Source organism: Arachis stenosperma, chromosome 3, assembly GCF_014773155.1.
Source record: "Arachis stenosperma cultivar V10309 chromosome 3, arast.V10309.gnm1.PFL2, whole genome shotgun sequence".
Classification (NCBI taxonomy): Eukaryota; Viridiplantae; Streptophyta; class Magnoliopsida; order Fabales; family Fabaceae; genus Arachis; species Arachis stenosperma.
The window spans coordinates 143,124,900-143,143,682 of record NC_080379.1 but is presented as its reverse complement, the minus strand read 5'-3'; the positions used below and the strand labels follow the sequence as shown (position 1 = coordinate 143,143,682).

Genomic DNA, 18,783 nt, shown 5'->3' with positions numbered 1-18,783 from the left:
AGGTAGGGGCGCTTTCCAAAAACTATGTTTTATGTATTGGAATTATTACATATGGATACTGATGTGAGATATTGTGTATTTGGTGATTGTATCTACCTTATGTATTATTTGATTGACTCGAATGATTATGGATGTTGGTTTGGCTGAATTATTGTGCGGCTTTGTGAAATGTAATGTTTTGAAGTTGATTCTTTAAAGATTTTAAATCTGAGTTTAATCTGCTGAGGATTGATTTGATTTGAGTTAATTGTTTTGATGATTTGAATAGTCGAATGCATTTTTGAATTCAGCCTGGTTTACTTTAATTGATTCGGTTTTGGACAAATGATTTGTTATTGAGCCGTTTCTTTAAAGCCTTGGAAATGAGTTAAATCGATTGATATTGAGTTAATTTTGAAATAGTATCCTTGAGATACGCCACTGAGGCGATTGTTGGATTTAGCATGATTTGAATTGATTTCTGGTTTTGTGTTGTTGAAAAGGAATGAGAAACGGTTTAGTTGGGACTCGAACCGGGTGGCAAAAGTCCAAGTTTTAGGGGAGGTATTGCCGAAATTTCTATAAAATCTTAGTCTTGTTTGAAAGGTTATTTAAAAAGGGTTGGATTTGAGAAATTGTATTAATTGATTTATTAAGGGGATATTTATGTTTTCAAGCTTAATTTATTTAATGAACTTTATGCGTTGAGTTTGGCTCATTTAGAAATGAACTATTTTTACCGTTTGAATCACTGAAGGGAAGAATGATGCTCTAATATTGATTTCAATATAAAAATGAGCTTTTAGTGATTTTTAAAGAAACCTATACTTTTGATTGAGTAATCAAGTTTGAGGCATTTTGGAAGAGTTAGAAAAATGGGGTCCAAAAAGAAATCTGAAAGCGGTTTGATTCAAATAAACCGGTTCTATTTCAAATGAGTTGATTTTTGGACCGGGTTGGAACTTGTGATTTTGTATGGTTCGGTTTCATAATAAATTCAATTTTATTTACTTGAATCGAGAATCTATGATTTTAAGAGTTTCAATGAATTTTAAGGAATTGATGTAAGTTGACCTTCCCTAAAGACTTGGGACTCTGTCGAGAAACTTTTGTTATGAAATTTCACTGTTGGGTGGGTGATTTTGGATACTTTGAAATAAATCCTTAACTTGCCATGGTTTTAGAAGTTTTGGAAAGAGAATGCCGAGAGTGGCTTTGTTTTAAAAAGGGAACTCACCTTGAGTAAATTTGGCTTATGAGCCTGAGATGAATTGAGAAATGAGATTCTTTAAAGCCAAGGCTGAAAAGAGTTGAAATTTGATTTCAAAGTGAAATGGCTTGAAAAAAGTGATTTATGGCTTAAATGCCGGTTTTATGAATTTTGTGATGTCGAATGGTAGAAGTGCTATTTTGTTATGAGTCGGAATGGTTGTGTATGCTATTGAACTATGGCTGATTGCCGAATGAGTTGTGAGCCGTATGGCTGATTATGAATTATGAATTTAAGCTGAAGGGCTGTATTTATTCATAAATTGGCTGGTTCTGGATTGTACCGTGAGCCGGATGGTTGAGATGGATGGTGATCCATGGTTGAGTACAAATGCATGTATGCAATTGAATAAATTGTGAATATAAGCCGGATGGCTGAGATGAATGTTGTATGCGAGTATGCTTGTGTTTTCTCTCTGATTGTAAGGGTGACAGGGCACCGATACCCTCTAATGGCAACAGGGCGCAGATACCCTCTAATGGCGACAGGGCGCAGATACCCTCTAATGATAATAATGCGCAACAGAGAGACTGTGTCCGGGTTAGCTACCGGACACGTCAGGTTGGCTTGGTAACCGACAGATGATATCATCAGCCACTAGGACAGGCATACATCATATGCATCTATGTGACATTGTTTGGGTGTGCATATTGTACATGGTTTGTCTTTGTGATTAACTGCTAATTGTTCTACTTGCTGTAACTATTTGTTTGTGCTTAAACTCCCTATCTGTGTTTGCAACTGGGACTCTGTTTGATTGTGGTGATTTGATTGATGGTTGGATTGCTTGGGCCTAGGGCCGTGGTTGGATTGAGATAGACCGACGGTTGGTTTCAGTTTTATGTTTCTGGTTTGGAAAAATATGAAAGGCTATTTTGGTTCAGTATAGATAAACCTTTTGAAAGGCTTATGATGTTTTTGAGAACTGAACGGTTCCTCTTTTAGAAAAGATTTTCGACTTTACTTTTATTGTAAACCGTTGTTTTTGAAAAGAGGCATAAGATGGTTATTAATCACTGGTACGATTTATCTTCACGTATCCTATTACAGTAATTCCCAAAAACCCCCTACTGAGAACCCTTTCGAGGATGATGTTCTCACCCCCTATATTTTTTCCCTTTCAGGATATAGGCGCAGAAGTCATGAAGAGTTTATTTAATTGTTGTTGAGATGCTCTGTATTGCTTTAGATTATTATTTTTGTACCATCGCCTTTACCTTGATATATTCTGTAAGAGGGATAAGAATTGTATTGGGTAATGTTTGTAGTATTATTTATATATATGTATGTATATATATGGATGTACTCTTGATGAGCTTTTGTAAGTTGTATGGTATCTATGGATGTACGTTATCGAACGAAAGTAAATTTTGGAGCAGTATTGCGGTTTAAAGTTTTAAACAGGCTCATATTTTAGTATCAAATAGTATAAGTGTCGTCGTAATGTCTGAGCTATCAGAATTGCGCTACCGGAAGCGTGAGCTTTGGTAGTTAGAGACAGATAGTATTTCAACTTATGGAGCATATTCAAATTTTATTGATATGGAGTTGACAATTAATTATGTGTTGATTTATGAATTATGTTTGTGTTTTAACTTTAAGTGTAGTTTAATTATTAGATATAAATTTATGTATGGATTATGTATTTAATTATTTATGTTGTATTGTTATTGTGTTTGAAACTTACTAAGTTATTATCGTTAATATTGTGATTTAAATGTGTTTGGAATTTAGAATTATATTATTTTGAGGTGTTAAAAAAAGAGAATGCGGAGCAGCTTGCCAACTTGCCAGTCTGTTCTTTGACGGAATGGAATAACAAATTGAATCCATATCAATTTAGGAAGATGGATTGATCCATTTCGTATTTGAGCGAATTTTGAGAAACAACAGATTTTTTTAACACTCCTAGTTTATCGTAACTTGGTTAATATAAATTTAAATTGAATCAGTTCAGCACTATAAAATAAAATTTTTACAATTGTAATGCATAGATTTCAAATTTAATATAATATCTTCAAAAACATGAAAACATAATTCTTTATTTTTATTTAACATAAACTTAGATAATTAATTGGAAAATTATATTTAGGATACTAAATGTTAGACATAATTCAAAATTTTTTAATTTTATTTAGTTTCAAATAAAGTTATTTTATATGAATTTAATTTTAATATATTGATAATATAAAATATTTTATACAATTATTTAATAATTTTTTTATGATTATTCATACGATTAATGTAAAATGTAGTTATTTTTTTAATATGGTGTTACATAATTGGATATAGGTGTAAATTTAATTTATACTATAAAAGCATCAAAATTAATTATATTTTATATTATCAACATATTTTTTTTAGGCTAAGTACTATTTTATTCCTTAACGTTTGGATTAAATCCTAGGATTTAGTCCGTAACATTTTAAATATCAATTTTTGTCTTAAAAAATTTCAAACAGGTTCAATGTTGTCCTGACGTTAAATTTGATACAAATAGTTAACGGAATAAGCAATATGGACATTACAACGTTATCACATATTCTTTCATGTGTTAGAAAAATATAATTAAAACTTTCTTATAACACTTCTTCTTCTCAACTTATTTTTTATACAAAACTCAAAATTCCATCAATCAATCATCAATGTTTTAAGATTAAAGAAAAAACTTTTAAATTGGTAGATCAATTTTGCTTACAAATTAAAATTAAATATTATTGTTTTTTTAATTTGCGAATTATTTGTGTCAAATTTAATAATAAGATCATCTATTTGAAATTTTTTAGAATTGTAACAAGACTTTTAAAATTTTTTTAAGATTGAAATAAAACTTTTAAATGTTAAAGACTACATTAAGACTTGGCCCAAATATTAAGGACCAAAATAATCCTTTACGTTTTTCCTTTTGTTTTCCTTTTTTGGGTTTGATTCTTTTTCATTTTGGGCCCATGTCCTATAAGTGTCATTGTTACGAAAGTTGTTAAGTTTTAGGTAAGGGCCACATAGGATTATTGAGAACGTTTCTAGCTGTGGGCTACGGCTACCAAATCAGCCCAGACTCACCAAGGTTTGCCATAAATCATAAATTCCATACTGATCTATATCTAAAAATGTCATAGGGTCCAGGGTTGATACCAAAAATGCCTATGCACATTTGATTTTCCTTTTCTTTTTTTTTTTTAAATTTAGAAAATGGAAATTGTATGCTCTGCCCGTACAATTAAATCCTTACAAAAAGAAAATATAATCTTAAAAAAAATATTATTGCTAAAAATTGGAATTAAGAAAAAGTCTATTGCCAGCATTTTTATTAAAATCTGGTCAGCACTTAACTAACAAAAGAAAAGTGAATTATCGCACACTATTAAAAACACCAATAATAGTTAATTGATTATTATAAATCACAAAATTTGCTGCCCTAGCATTCCTCTTGGAATTAATATATCATCACCAAAATTTGTTTTGAACATTCTCTTCTATGGTTCTACGTAAAAAATTCAAATTAAATAGTTTGTTTAAAAATAAATAAATAAATATTGATGAAGAGACAGAGACACATAATTCTGCGAAGTGGCTGTGGCTGAGCATGCGTGTGGTGCTGTAACGCAAAAAAGCAGTTCTGTTTGGTTCTTTAATTAATTTGTCCAATCATTCCATATTATTCTGATGATTCACCAAAGCAAAATCATTCATTTCATTTTGGACGTAAAATCATTAGTTTACAGTCTTGAAAAACAGCCTTGTTAGTTGTTACCGACATTAAATCCTAATAATAATAACTGAATTTCTTTCCTGACTTGAATCCATTGATTGCGTTGTTGTGCAATGATGCAATGTGCTACACTGTCACTGCTCCAAATCCTTCACATATCAAAATGGTGACCAAAGCGTATCTCCTTCCTGACATTAACGCTGTGGTGTCATATGCTCTCACCAGTGTCAATCCATGCCATAATTGTTATTATTTAATTTTAATTTCCACACACATTAACACAATAATTTGCATTTTGAATTGAGCCTAAAATAAAGTGATGCTTTCTTTGAAGATGTGGTTCAGAATCCAGGCTGAGAATTCATTTGATCTTGAATTAGACCAACAATGCATTATGCATACATTACCATTACTATATAATATAGTTTGGACCATACCTTAATAATTTAATATACACCAACCAACCATATACAATGTAAAATAAAATTACTGTCTGATGAGAAGGAGACAGAGAAAATGACAAAGAAAAGTTAAAAGATTACGAAATTGGCAGAGTGAATGGGAAATGAATGGATCTATTCATTCATAGTGTAAATAGAAAACAAAGAAATAGGAAGTAGGCAGGAGCGAGCAGGCAAAGGCAGATTTGGGATCATAACTGTTGCTATCTATTTGGATGTTCACTCACAGTCACAGTCACAGTCACAGTCTCTACTCTCTACAAACGGCCACGATCACCCTCAATAAACTTCCAAATCAAAGCAGGCACACCAGCACCCAACAGTTTCCATTACTTTCACTTTCTAGCTTTCTTTCCTTGCCTAACACAACAACCTCTTGCTTCTCCATATCTTGACTATAGTGACACATCAATATCACTGTTTTATTTTATTTTATTTTTTGTCTTTCATTGCTCACTTCACCTCATTCCTATTGGGCTCTCTGGTGTTGTAATGGGGAAGCTACTTCTCCGTTGAAGTTGCATCATTTCTTCTCAATATTAAAATGCACAATGGCATAGACATAACATGCATACATAGCTATCATATCATATGCCAAGCCAGTTGGTCCACATTGACATGCCACCAATTTATATTGCTTTGTTTGCACCTTGGTCTCCGTTTTGTTCAAAAGAAGAAAGAAAGGGGCATACCCCCGTATTATTGTTATGTTTTTTCTTTTTTTTTTCAAACTTGGTTCATATATTAATATATGAGAGTGGTAACATTAAAGAAACAGGAACATGAACCAACGAAACAACCACCTCTTTTCTTTCTCGTTTGCCTTTCTCTTCTTTTTATGGCTTACTCACTGCCAAAAAATAAAAAGTGAAAGAGAAATACCCGTTTGAATGAGACTGCGGGACAGTGTAGGGCCCCCCTCTCTGGAAACTTTACTTTCTTGCACAACAGGTAAACTAGACTAAAAACATGTCTTTTAGATTTTTGTTTTTCTACAACCAAAAATTGTATGTTCAATTCTACTATCATCAATCTTTGACTGTCTCTCTGTACAGTTATTAAACCCCTCCTAGGTCAATTTGAATCTCACCCTACCCTCTTCCATAACCATATCCATTTGCATTTTTCTATTTACCTCTCTATACCCTTTTTCTCTACACCCCCACAATGGTCCACATCCACAACAAAAAGCAATAAGAAAAAAGAAAGGAAAAAAAAAAAGAATATTTCATCACATGCCAGTGATGCCATAAGATGTACAAAGCTATTGTGTGAAAAGGAAAATGCCTTCCCCTCCAAACTGAAGAACAAAAAAATAGCATCTGTTGTGGAAGTTTTCTCCCGCCATCTATTTCAACCATTGTATTTTGCAATGGCTATGAGAAACATTTTCCCACCAAGAATGTTGCAGGGCCTCCAATTCCAACTTAGACAAGCAACCATTTTTACAAGGAATGCTCATGGTTGTTACCAGTTCTTTTTCCAGTGGTCTTATTCCCCCAAGCATATCATGTGTCCTCTACAAAGATTCTGTGTATGAAATCCCTGAACCTTTTGGAGTATAGCTTAGGATCAACGGCTGAGATGGAAGTGGGATCCACTTGCAGTGACTTGTATGCATGCTCTAGCTTTTTGCTAATATCATAGTCTTGTAAAATGTCAATGATACCAAAGTAGAGGATTACATCAGAGATCTCACTGCTACTCTCTGAAGGAGTTGAGTTGCTACTACTCCCACCACCACTACCTGCCACCACCAACTGATCCAATCCACCACCCTTACACACTCTCTCAGCTCTTGCAGGCATGTTCATTCCAAGCCGGATTAGAGGTCCCCTGAAAAATCAAGGACGAATCACAATTATGGACGAGTTCTCGCATAATTTAGATTGATAGATATTATGGATGGAGGGAGTAATTATCAATTTATGTAAGTTAAAGGTTGCCATTAGTTAGGTTTAAATCAAAGAATGAGGAGGGAGCAAAAACAATAAATACTCGTGCATATGTCAAGAAAAAACGAAAATGCTTATGATATGTCACTGCCCCGCAAATATGTATGTCCCAAGATTCAAGTTCTAAAAACGACCACTGATCCATCAATGTCTTTGTCAGTTTAACATTTGGCTTTCTTTACAAAAGAAAGCTATTGCCCTACCTAAAAGATCAACTGGACCCCACCGGCATTTGTTGTCAATTGTCAACAAAAACTGTCAACAATTTCCCCAACGGGATCATTGATTCATTTCTTTAATAAGAGTTCAATAAGTTCATAGATGGATAGGTCTAAAGACTAGAGAGAATGGCAAATATAATCCTCTTTCACCTTTCAGTTCTTTTTACATGACCATGTACTATTTGACATTTAAAGACAGAAGAACTAGCCTCTCTGGTTAATTTTTTAAACTCGGGACCATTTGCACCAAACCTCAACGACACAGCACATGCACACAAGGGAAAGCAATTCCACCAACATGTACAAACAAGATATTGATGTTATAGATTGATACGCCATTCTCTCATGAATCATCTAGTAGTAAATTTAAGTTACTGAGAATTAATGCATGATTACAAGAATCCACCAAATGGTCCTGTTGGACTATAAATGCCTGGTCTGGAATTACCTCAACAGTTTTAGACAGAACAATTAAAGCGCATCAAGATTTCTAAATCACCAACTGTTTCTATAGGATATTGATAATGATCATAAATTAATGATAAAGAAATGCAAACTATTCTACACTAGAGAGACAAGAAGGATTTCTATATACATACAAAAAGAAGAGGACATAAATAGAAAAAAGCATACCTGCATATGAGCACCTCATCATCATGGGCATCTCTCTTGCCGGCTACATCCATAAGCATGCAGATGTAGTTAATTCACATGAAAGGATAAGAACTAGAAAATAAATATATATATAGTTATATACCTCCCCTCAAATCATCTGGTGAGGTTTTCAATTCATCAAATGAGCAATCATCACGAAAATGAACACCAATGAGAAGACTGTAATCCATGATCCCCTCTGCTTCCAGGAACTCAGTGTCTCTATCAAGTTGCCTGAGTATAAGCCACTATAACATAAGACCAGACTAACCCCAAGAGCAGCAGTTAACGTTGAATGTAAAAGCAAAACAAGGAACTCGGAAAGTTTGGTACTGTACCATTTAAGCTCTTGAAACCACGACTGTTCTAGGCGAAAGACAAAATTGAGATCAAGGTCCTTGAGAGTGGTAGTCTCGTCAATCTCCTCCTGGGGCTTATCTGTTATCCGGCCATAAGAAGAACCTTTGAGGTCAAACCTCTTGTGGATGCGATACTCCGAACAAAATACATTTCCCATTACGATGAACCGAGTCTGTTTTGTCATAGCATTATGAGCATTACAAATTTTCATCACACCACAACAGGGAATTCGGAAGGTTAACCAAACCAATTTACTCCAAAACTCAAACGGGAAATCATACCTTTTGACCCCCAACAGGCTTGACACAATGTACCCCAAGGAATGCTGTTACCAGGGAGTTCTTGTACTGACAAACATGCTGATAGTAACTTGGAAGCATCCTAATGAGAACCTGACATGGGCACCAATTAATTGGTTATTGAATACCCAGATAAAAAGCATGGTGACCAAAAGTTTTACCTTGCTGAACATAATAAATAACAGTTTTTCACTTGAAAATTACGGGAAGTCTATACAGTAAGGCTAGGAAAGCAACAACTACTAACCTTGACCTCAGATTTCTTGACGGTCTTGATTATGAATCTGTCATCTTGAGTGAGATAAAACAAGCTTCCACTTTTGCCAGGAGAAGACATCTCTCTGAGTGTGTCACTTCCGCAAATGGCAAGCATGTAGTCCGCAGGATCTATGGCAAATAATTCCCTTAGATGTCTAATTACCCAACCAACCAACCAACAAAAACAAGTAACCACCAAAGATATAGGCAGAATTAGTATGGTATACACAACCAAAAAATCTTTCCACACTCAGAAATGAAGGCAAGTAAAAACAACAACAATTAATAAAATTGACTCATAATAACAATAATGCCAACACACCTGAACACCATGGGACAATAGTCTTTCCACCTGAAGTCCATTGACTGATGCCGAGGCGTAACCTTGGACCCTTCCGGCGGGAATCTCGTCCAGAATTTCTCGTTGGGATCGAAATCCCCTGGCCGGAGATCTCGCACGATGGGGGTATACTTTCCAACAGTGTACCTAAAAATAGAAACCAACTCCTCGAAATATAAACATAGAAAATCAGATAAAATTGGAACCCAGCTGCTAAAAAAGAAATAATATACCTACCGGATACCAAGTTGAAGATTAACCATCAAATCATAGTTCTTGTGCCCCTTGGACACAGTTTGACCTGGTTTCTTGAAATCACCATCAAGAGACCAACAAGGACTCTTCTGAGAAGAAACCCCACAGCTACTACTCTCTCCACCATTCTCAGACTCGCTGCCGTCCCTGTAAAACATAGAAGCTTCGGCATTATCAACAATGTCACAGGTAATGTCACCAGCTTCACCATCAAGCTCCCAAATGCAAATCCTGGGAAAACTGACGCTCCTTCTGCCACCATCGACCGAACAGCGCACGCTCTTCTTCCCTTCTTCATTGACAAACTCCTTCCCCCAGTTACCGGCACAGCTTCTTCCGCTTCCATCGCCCCAAGTGAACACACCCTTCCCTTTGGGCACTCCTTCTTCCCAAAACCCTTCGTAGCGGTTCCCATTCGCCCAAACCAAAATACCTTTTCCCGAAATGACACCGTTCTTCCACTCTCCGATATACTCATTTCCGTTCCTCCACACGTACCTTCCCTCGCCGTCCTGCAAGTTGCACTTCCACCACCCTTGGTACAAGTCTCCGTTGCCGTAGCGTTTCTCACCGAAGCCGTGCTTTCTGTCGGCGACCCATGATCCGCGGTACATGTCGCCGTCGACTCCAATGAAAGAGCCGAAGCCATCGATCCGACCGGACTTGAAGTCTCCCTCGTAGGTGGCGCCGGAGGGCCACGAGAACCTTCCTTTGCCGCAGGCCTTGCCTCTCCGCCACTCTCCCTCGTACATGCAGCCATCGGACCATAAGTACTTCCCGGCGCCATGAGGAGCGTTTCCAGACAGGGTGCCGATGTAGATGTCGCCGTTGGGAAGTGTCTTCTCTCTTGCGGCGGGGGTAGGGGAGTCGTCGGCGGCGGAGGAGGAGGAGGGAGAGACTCGGCGAGAGGCCGGTTGGGATCGTGTCCGAGCAGGTGGTATGCAGGCTGAAGGGAGAAGAAGGTTGTCGGTTGTTGTGAGTGTGTGTGATTTTTTCTTCTTTGGAGTAGCAGAGTTGTTAGGGTTTAGATGAATGTCTTGGTGAGAGAGAGTTAAGAGTCCCTCTTGCATTGTTATGACCGGCGGCGGTGAAGATGAGTTGCCGGAAAGTGAAGTGCCAAGGGCTAAGGCATAGGTAAAGCTATTTTGGTTAGTGGTGCCTTCCACATTGGGGATCGCTAATACCCTCTTAGTCTCACTCACTCACTCACTCTCCCTTCCCAACATACATAGACATAGGCTCTACCAAATTCCACGTGAATTTTGGTACCACTATTGTGTATCCCCCGCGCCCACAGGTATTACACTGTTAATATTAGTATTCGTAGTCGTAGGGATCTACTCTACACTCTATGTGGAATGCCTCATTGCATGCCCTTCTTATGTCTTTTACTTTACACCGCATGCATTCACTCCCACATCTATTAATTTCTCTATTATATGCTACTAATTTCTCCATTAACCAAAGTGGGTCATCAATCAAACACATAGTGGACATCACGTAGTAATTCCACTCATTACTCATTACTAACAAGCCTCACTATGCTCATGGAAAAATTAAGACCATGCATGCTTTTCCACGGATTTATCATTTTCCTTTTAACTAATGTGTCTAATTCACTTTAGAAAATGTGTTTCTATGTCTAAAAAAAATATCTTCTACGGATGATTTCTATATCTAAAAAGACTTATTAAAATATTTTTTATTTTTTTGGTGTCTAAAATCTTTTTTATTAATAATAATATATATATGAATGTATGTATTGTTAGACAAATCCTTTTATAAAAAGTGGTAACTTATATTTATGGGAAAAAATCAGTAGTAATTAGAGGGGAAAAAAGAAAGAACGAACGAAACCATGGGTTAGTAGGGTGGTACACAGTAATTTTGTTGGGGCTAGGAGAAGCAAGGAGTGGGGAGTTGGAAATAAATGGGTTTGGTTCACAAGTCACAACGGCTATGATCATGAATAAGGCTTAGGCTGTGTGGTTGTGTGGCACTGTGCCCCGTGTTTAAGTTTAAGCCAATCATAACGAAGGAATTAAGAAACTCTGCGCGGGAACATGCCCACTTCATTTATTGTGCTCAACTAAATTAACCACCTTAACCTTGGGCCAACTTACCTAAATCAACATTAAACTAGTTTCTTTCCATAAACCACTGGCGTTTTCTTTAAAATATATATATATATATATATATATATATATATATATATATATATATATATATATATATATATTCAATTAGACTAATGTAAAAATGTTTTATATCCTAAATGAAGGACACAGCTTGAGAAAGAAAATAAATTATATATAGAAGAAGTGTCGAAAAATAAGAAAAAGAAGAGTAGAAGAATGAAGAAGGGGAAAAAAAATTAAAAGAAGAAAATGAAGGATTCGTAGAAGAAGCACAATTGAAACAAAAAAAAGACTTATCAGCAAAAGAAAAAATTAGAAAAAGAAAAAATGCGTAATTTCATCTACATATATTGTATGAATAAATTTTGTTCTACAATAAATTATTAAACTAAATTAATTAAATTTGATGAATAAATAACTATTTTTGACTAAAAACGATTAAGACGCTATTAAAATTAACCCAAAAAATTAAACTAACGTTATATCCATTAAAAATAAGTTTTATCATATAAAAATATTCAATCGTTCAATTTTTTGTTGATTTTATTTAAAAAATTATCAAATTAATCTATTATCATCAGTAATTTTTGAAATTTTAACCCACTTGTAATAACAACAATAAAAAAATTTCAAAAACACCACTAAATTTTTGTAATCTTCTCTTACTAATAACAAACTTCACTTTTATAATCTCCATAACATATAGTAAAAAAGTACCTCATCTGTACTAACACCACCATTGTAACTATATTGACAACCATCATTTTTTATTAAATTTTTAAAGTAATCCTTGAGATTCATGTCGTACATTGATTTGGTCAATGAGATTTTAATAAAAACTATTATCGTTCTTGAGATTAAGTTTTGAGTACCATAGTGCTCTCTCGACCCTTTTTTTTTTTGGCAATGACTCAACAAATAGAGTGGTGAGTTGGTACTCCCATGTCACGTTGAACAATGATGAAATGACATCGTTTGGAATAAAAGCAAAAAACATTGTTTTGATAGTTGTGGATACGAAAACAGTTTGCACACACTTTAATTGGGTGTTTCTACTTTGATTGGGAGCCAAAAGTAAACGATGTTGTTTCACTCTTGTCTAGCGTGGCAAGAGAGTGATGACTTACTACTTCATATGTTGAGTCACTACTAAAAAGGAGTTGAAAGACTATTATGGTGGCCAAAACTCAATTTCAGAGACAATAATAGTACAATTGAAATTTTAGGGGTCAAATCAATGTACGTCGTAAATCTCAGTGATCACTATAGAAATTTAGCCTCATTATCTTTTCTTTGGAACACAATAACCAATCTCATCATTAGCAGTCACAATAATAATTAAACACACAAATCATAAACAAATTAAAATTAACCATAAATGGTAATGATTGTAATTTTGCCTCATCTTCTTTTTACAAGGGATCCATCTAGTTTTTGACTAACAGTTCTTAATCTCATATATGTACAGACAGATGGCTCTGCCATCAAAGAAGTTGGTATCAAGGAAGCCACGTGCTCTTCTCATGCAACACGGAGACGTCTGATGAAGACGTCGAGGCTGGCCTATATTAGGAGATAGTTACCATTTTTTTGTAGCTATTAGAATCTGTTTCTATTAGTGAGTCTTGTAACCATTTTTTACTCTCTCTGTACGTGACTATGCATATATATATATATATATATATATATATATATATATATATATATATGTTAAAATGCCATACACCGTAACAAAATTGAGTTTTAAATATTGTGAAGGAATATTTCATTCATTTATTTTTCTTTTGAAAATTTTAAACTTTTTTTTCCATTATCTTCTATATGACGAGCTTTTTCGATCCTTGCTCATTTCTAATCTTTCTTCAACCTTGTTCTTGTTATTTTTTGTTCTTTTAATCCATCATCTTATTATATAGCAACTTCTATCGAAACTACAAACAAGAACCAGCTTATTCCAATTCCTGATAAACTCACTAAAAATACGGTTTTTCTATGGCGCTAAATTGCTCTATCCACCATCCTCTTCCAGAACTTTAGTGATAATCTCGATCCGAAAAAACTCCTCTCAAATTTGCTTTCAATGCTGACAAAACAGCAGGTAAAGAATCTTCAACTTACACAGCATGAATTCAACAGGATTATGCAATTCAAACATGACTTTAATCTTTTATGGATATCTCGTTTCAAACTCGAATTGCTAGCTGTGATCATACCATCAAATCTAGGAAAAGCCCAACACTCATTTTGCTATGCATACCAAATCAAGAATTAAATAATTGAATACTCAATTAAAATCTCCCAAGAAACTCACCCTCACCACTACGGAGTATCTTCTTCAAATAAAAAAAAATTGTTGATCTTCTTGCAGCTGTAGGTTCACCTCTTACCGTTGATGAACATGTTGATACAATTCTTGATGGTTTGAATTTTGACTATAAGACTTTTCGTACATTCATTCTTGGAAGAAAAGAATCATAGAGCATTCCAGAACTTGAAGCTTTTCTCATGGCTTAAGATGAAATAAACAAACAACTCAACAAAGAAGAGACCCTTTTGGTTCAGGCTAATTACACTCAAACACACCCTTCCACACTTACACCTATCAATACTAATTCTTAATCTTCTTTCATTAATTCTTGTTTTTCTAGTTCCAATTTTGGAGGATTTGGTGGTAGACGAGGAAGAGGAGGTCGCAATTACCTTGGAGATTACAGTTCTTTGCAAAGCTCCAATCGAATTCAATGCTAACTTTATGGCCGTCTCGGTCATGAAGTGTGATAGTGTTACTTTCACTTTGACCAAACTTTCAATAACCCAAATTCTTCCTCCCAAAAATCTCTATCTCCTCTTGCATCTACATCCTTTCATAATCCTCAAGCTCTCATTGCCACTCCTTCTTCAGTGCAGGATAATGCATGGTACCCCGACTCCGCTGCATCAAATCACCTCACCCATAACAAACAAAATCTCCTTTCTAACACTAAATATCGTGGCCCTGAACATGTTGCCATTGAAAATAGCACAGGTATTCGTATTCATTATATTGGTAACTCAACTCTTACATTCCATCTTCAAAGATTTAATTTGCTTTACTTAATTTATTGCATGTTCCTAATATTGCAAAGAATCTCATTAATGTCCAAAAATTTGCTGAAGATAATGGAGTATACTTTGAGTTTCATGCTCATCATTGTTGTTTCATTCTTTACAAGATGATCATATTCTTTTGCATGGCATTGAATTTAATGGAATCTACAAATTTTAAAATATTTCTATCCATAAATTTCTTACTTTATCTAAACCACAAGCCCTTTTTATCAACATTTCTTCCTGTGATGCATGTTGTAAAGCCAAAAGCCACCAATTATCTCATCTATTAACATATACACTCAACCTTTTGATCTTGTCTTTGCTAATGTGTGGGGTCCTTTTCATATTCCCTCTTCAGCTAGTTATCGATATTACTTGTCCCTTGTTGATACATATTCTGGCTTAACTTCCATTTTCTTGTTGATCTATAAATTCTTTGTTGAAAATCTTACTGGTCGCACAATCAAGAGCCTCCAAACAGATAATGGAGGTGAGTTCACCTCTAATGCCTTCAAACATTTTCTTCTCTCTTCTTGCATTCCTTTTAGACTCACATGTCCTTATTCTCATCCTCAAAATGGCAAAGTTGATCGTAAGTATTGTCATATTACCGAATCTGGTCTAGCCATGTTAGCCAATGCCTCTTTTCCTCTCCTTTTTTGGCCTGATACCTTCATTAGTGCCACATAAGTTATCAATCGCTTACCTACCCCTTTATTAGACAACAAATCTCCCTTTGGAATTCTCTATCATCAACGACCATATTACACCTTCTTTAAGGTCTTTGGTTGTCTCTGTTATCCTTGTCTTCGATGTTACAATTGTTACAAACTTGAACATCATTTTAAACCATGTGTTTTTCTTGGATATGCCACGAATCACAAAGGTTACAAATGCTTAGCTTCTGATGGCAAACTCTATATATCTCGCCATGTCCAATTTGATGAATCCATCTATCCATACCACACTATTTTTTCTCAAGAAACCATTCAGCATAAGTTCTTTGCCCCAACTTTTATTCTTTTTTATCCTTCTATTCCTATAACCTCTTTTCCTGCTCATCCACCCTCTCCTCCTTTATTATCTCTGTCATCCCAAATAGATGACACTTCTCCCCCACCTACTACCTCCACTACTCATCAACAATCTCCTTCTATTCCTTCTACAACCATTTCATCTCATGTTCCCATCACTGACATTGAAGTTCTTTTTCCTCTATCTGTTCTTGATCTACCACAGCCTCTTAACACTTATCCCATGCAAACACGTGCTAAGTATGGCATCTCTAAACCAAAGTTTTACCACACTACTCTTACCTCATCACAAGACTCTTCACATATGATTCTTTCCTCCGTTAATCAAGCCATGCGATCTCCTAAATGGAAAAATAAATTGCTTGAGGAATATAGTGCACTACTTAAAAACAAAATTAAGGATCTTGTAGAGCTACCCCCAAGAGCCACTATCATTGGCTGCCGTTGGATCTTCACGATCAAACAAAATCCAGATGGATTGATAAAGAAATATAAGGCGTGTCTAGTTGCAAAAGGCTTCCACCAAAAGGAGGGCCTAGATTTCGATCAAGTCTTCAGTCCCGTCATTAAACCCGCAACTATTCATATCCTTCTCAATTTAGCTCTCTCAAAAGGTTGACAAATTCGTTAATGTGACTCCAATAATACCTTTTTTAATGGTATTTTAGACAAAGATGTTTACATGATTCAACCACTTGGATTCTCATCTTCATCTACTTCCTTTGTGTTTAAGCTTTATAAGGATTTGTATGGCCTTAAACAAGCATCCCGTGTCTGGTTTACTACTCTAACACAAATTTTAAACAAATTTGGGTTCTATCACACTAAGTTAGATCACTCATTCTTCATTTGTACTAATTCATTTTCTACTACTTACATAATAGTTTATGTTGATGATATCCTTTTGACAGGCACTAATCTAGTTATAATTTCTTTATTAATTTCACAACTCAATGATGTTTTCTCACTCAAGGATTTAGGAATTTTGAATATTTTTTTGGTATTGAATTTACATTTTTAACTAATCATCATGTTGTCTTATCTCAAACTAAGTACATTAGGAAGCTTCTTAATCAGATAGGAAAAACACATACAAAACCCATGCCCACACCTATGACCACCAACCTAAAATTATCAAATCAGGGTGATGATATCTTCGAAGACCCAACTCTATATCATTCCATTGTTGGGTCTTCAATATGCTATGATTACTCGACCCAAAATTGCATACTCTCTAAACAAAATAAGCCAATATATGTATCGCCCTCTTCAATCTCACTGGTTTGCAGTAAAAAGGGTATTGCGATATCTTGCGGGTTCATTATTTCATGGTTTAAAATTCTTTAACACAAATGATCTGCGTTTGAATGTTTGATTGCCTATAGTAACTCTGATTGGACTAATAACTTGGATGATAGAAAATCCACATTTAGATTATGTGTCTACTTGGAGATCAACTTAATTTCTTGAAGTAGCAAAAATAGGTGAAAGTGAGTCGCGACATCACGGAGGCAGAGTTTTGGAGTATTATGTCAACAATGGAGGAACTCATTTGGTTGTGCACCCTTCTTCAAGAGCTTCATGTCCCTCTCTCTCACCCTCCCGTCATCTACTGCAACAACCTCAGCATCTGTCTTTTGGCTGCAAATCCGGTTCTACATGGGCACTCAAAACACTTTGCCTTGGATATGTCTTTTGTTTGAGAAAGGGTCAAGAAAAAGCTTCTTTTTATAGAACACATCCATCTAATGTACAAATCATTGATGTTCTTACGAAACCATTACCTGAAATCAGTTTTAGATTTCTAAAACCCAAACTCAGGTCCTCTCTTCTAATTCGCTCCTGAGTTTGAGGGGGATATTAAGAGATAGCTACAGTTTTTTCTTTATAGCCGTTAGAGTCTGCTTCTGTTAGTTAGAGTCTTGTAACCTTTCTTTATTCTCTCTGTACACGACTATATATATGCCATGCATTATAACAAAATTGAGTTTCAAAATATTATGCAAGAATATTTCATTCATCTATTCTTCTTCTGAAAATTTTGAACATTTTTTCATTATCTTCTATAGTCTAGACTTGGTGGAGAGGGCAGGCATAAGGAACAAGAAGAGAGGAGTAGGGTGAAAAAGATGCAAGCGTACAGATGAACTTTGTTTTTTTTTTTAACTGGTCGAGATAGCAAAGAGAGTTGATAACGTGATTGAAGTTACAGTAAGACAGAAATTTAACTGGTTTTTGATATATTGATTGAATGTGTAGTAATGACGAAGATGATGAACGATTTTGTATTTAAGTGGAGGCCATGGCTACTTAATTAGTAGTTATTAGAAATTAAAGATATGAAGTGAGTGTATATTAAAAAAAGATGATGGGATTTAATTATTGATATAAAAATTGAATTTAAAGGATAGAAAAGCTGACAACTATGAAAGAAATAATTTAGGAATTTAATATAATTTTTAAATAAAATCAATAAAAATTACTTTTTATAGATATAATAGTTGTTTTTTTAATTAATTTTAAATTTTTTATAGGTAAAAATTTATTATTTATTCTGAATTTGATTGTAAAAAAAACATGGTGGAGAAGGGTAAACAATAAATAATCAGATTAGTAGTTAGTAGTTTTAGGTTGTATGCATTTATTTTAATCACGTGAAGAACTTACTTATTTGTGGCCACAAATATGGATTATTTTAGTAATATGCATAAAGCATGTGACGATGGCATAGCTTAGTGGGCCTCAGTCCTTCATTCA

General features: G+C 34.9%; 1 protein-coding gene across 1 annotated transcript; it reads right to left on the bottom strand.

Moving 5' to 3' along the window:
- Positions 1 to 6,183: 6,183 nt before the first annotated feature.
- On the bottom strand, positions 6,184 to 11,064 carry LOC130967428 (phosphatidylinositol 4-phosphate 5-kinase 1-like). The gene is made up of 8 exons (XM_057892281.1): positions 9,747 to 11,064; positions 9,492 to 9,656; positions 9,159 to 9,324; positions 8,894 to 9,004; positions 8,591 to 8,784; positions 8,356 to 8,486; positions 8,232 to 8,274; positions 6,184 to 7,258 (listed from the first exon to the last, which is right to left on the bottom strand). The coding sequence occupies exons 1-8, from the start codon at positions 10,832 to 10,834 to the stop codon at positions 6,931 to 6,933; spliced, it is 2,226 nt and encodes a 741-aa protein (XP_057748264.1). The 5' UTR covers positions 10,835 to 11,064; the 3' UTR covers positions 6,184 to 6,930.
- Positions 11,065 to 18,783: the final 7,719 nt, after the last annotated feature.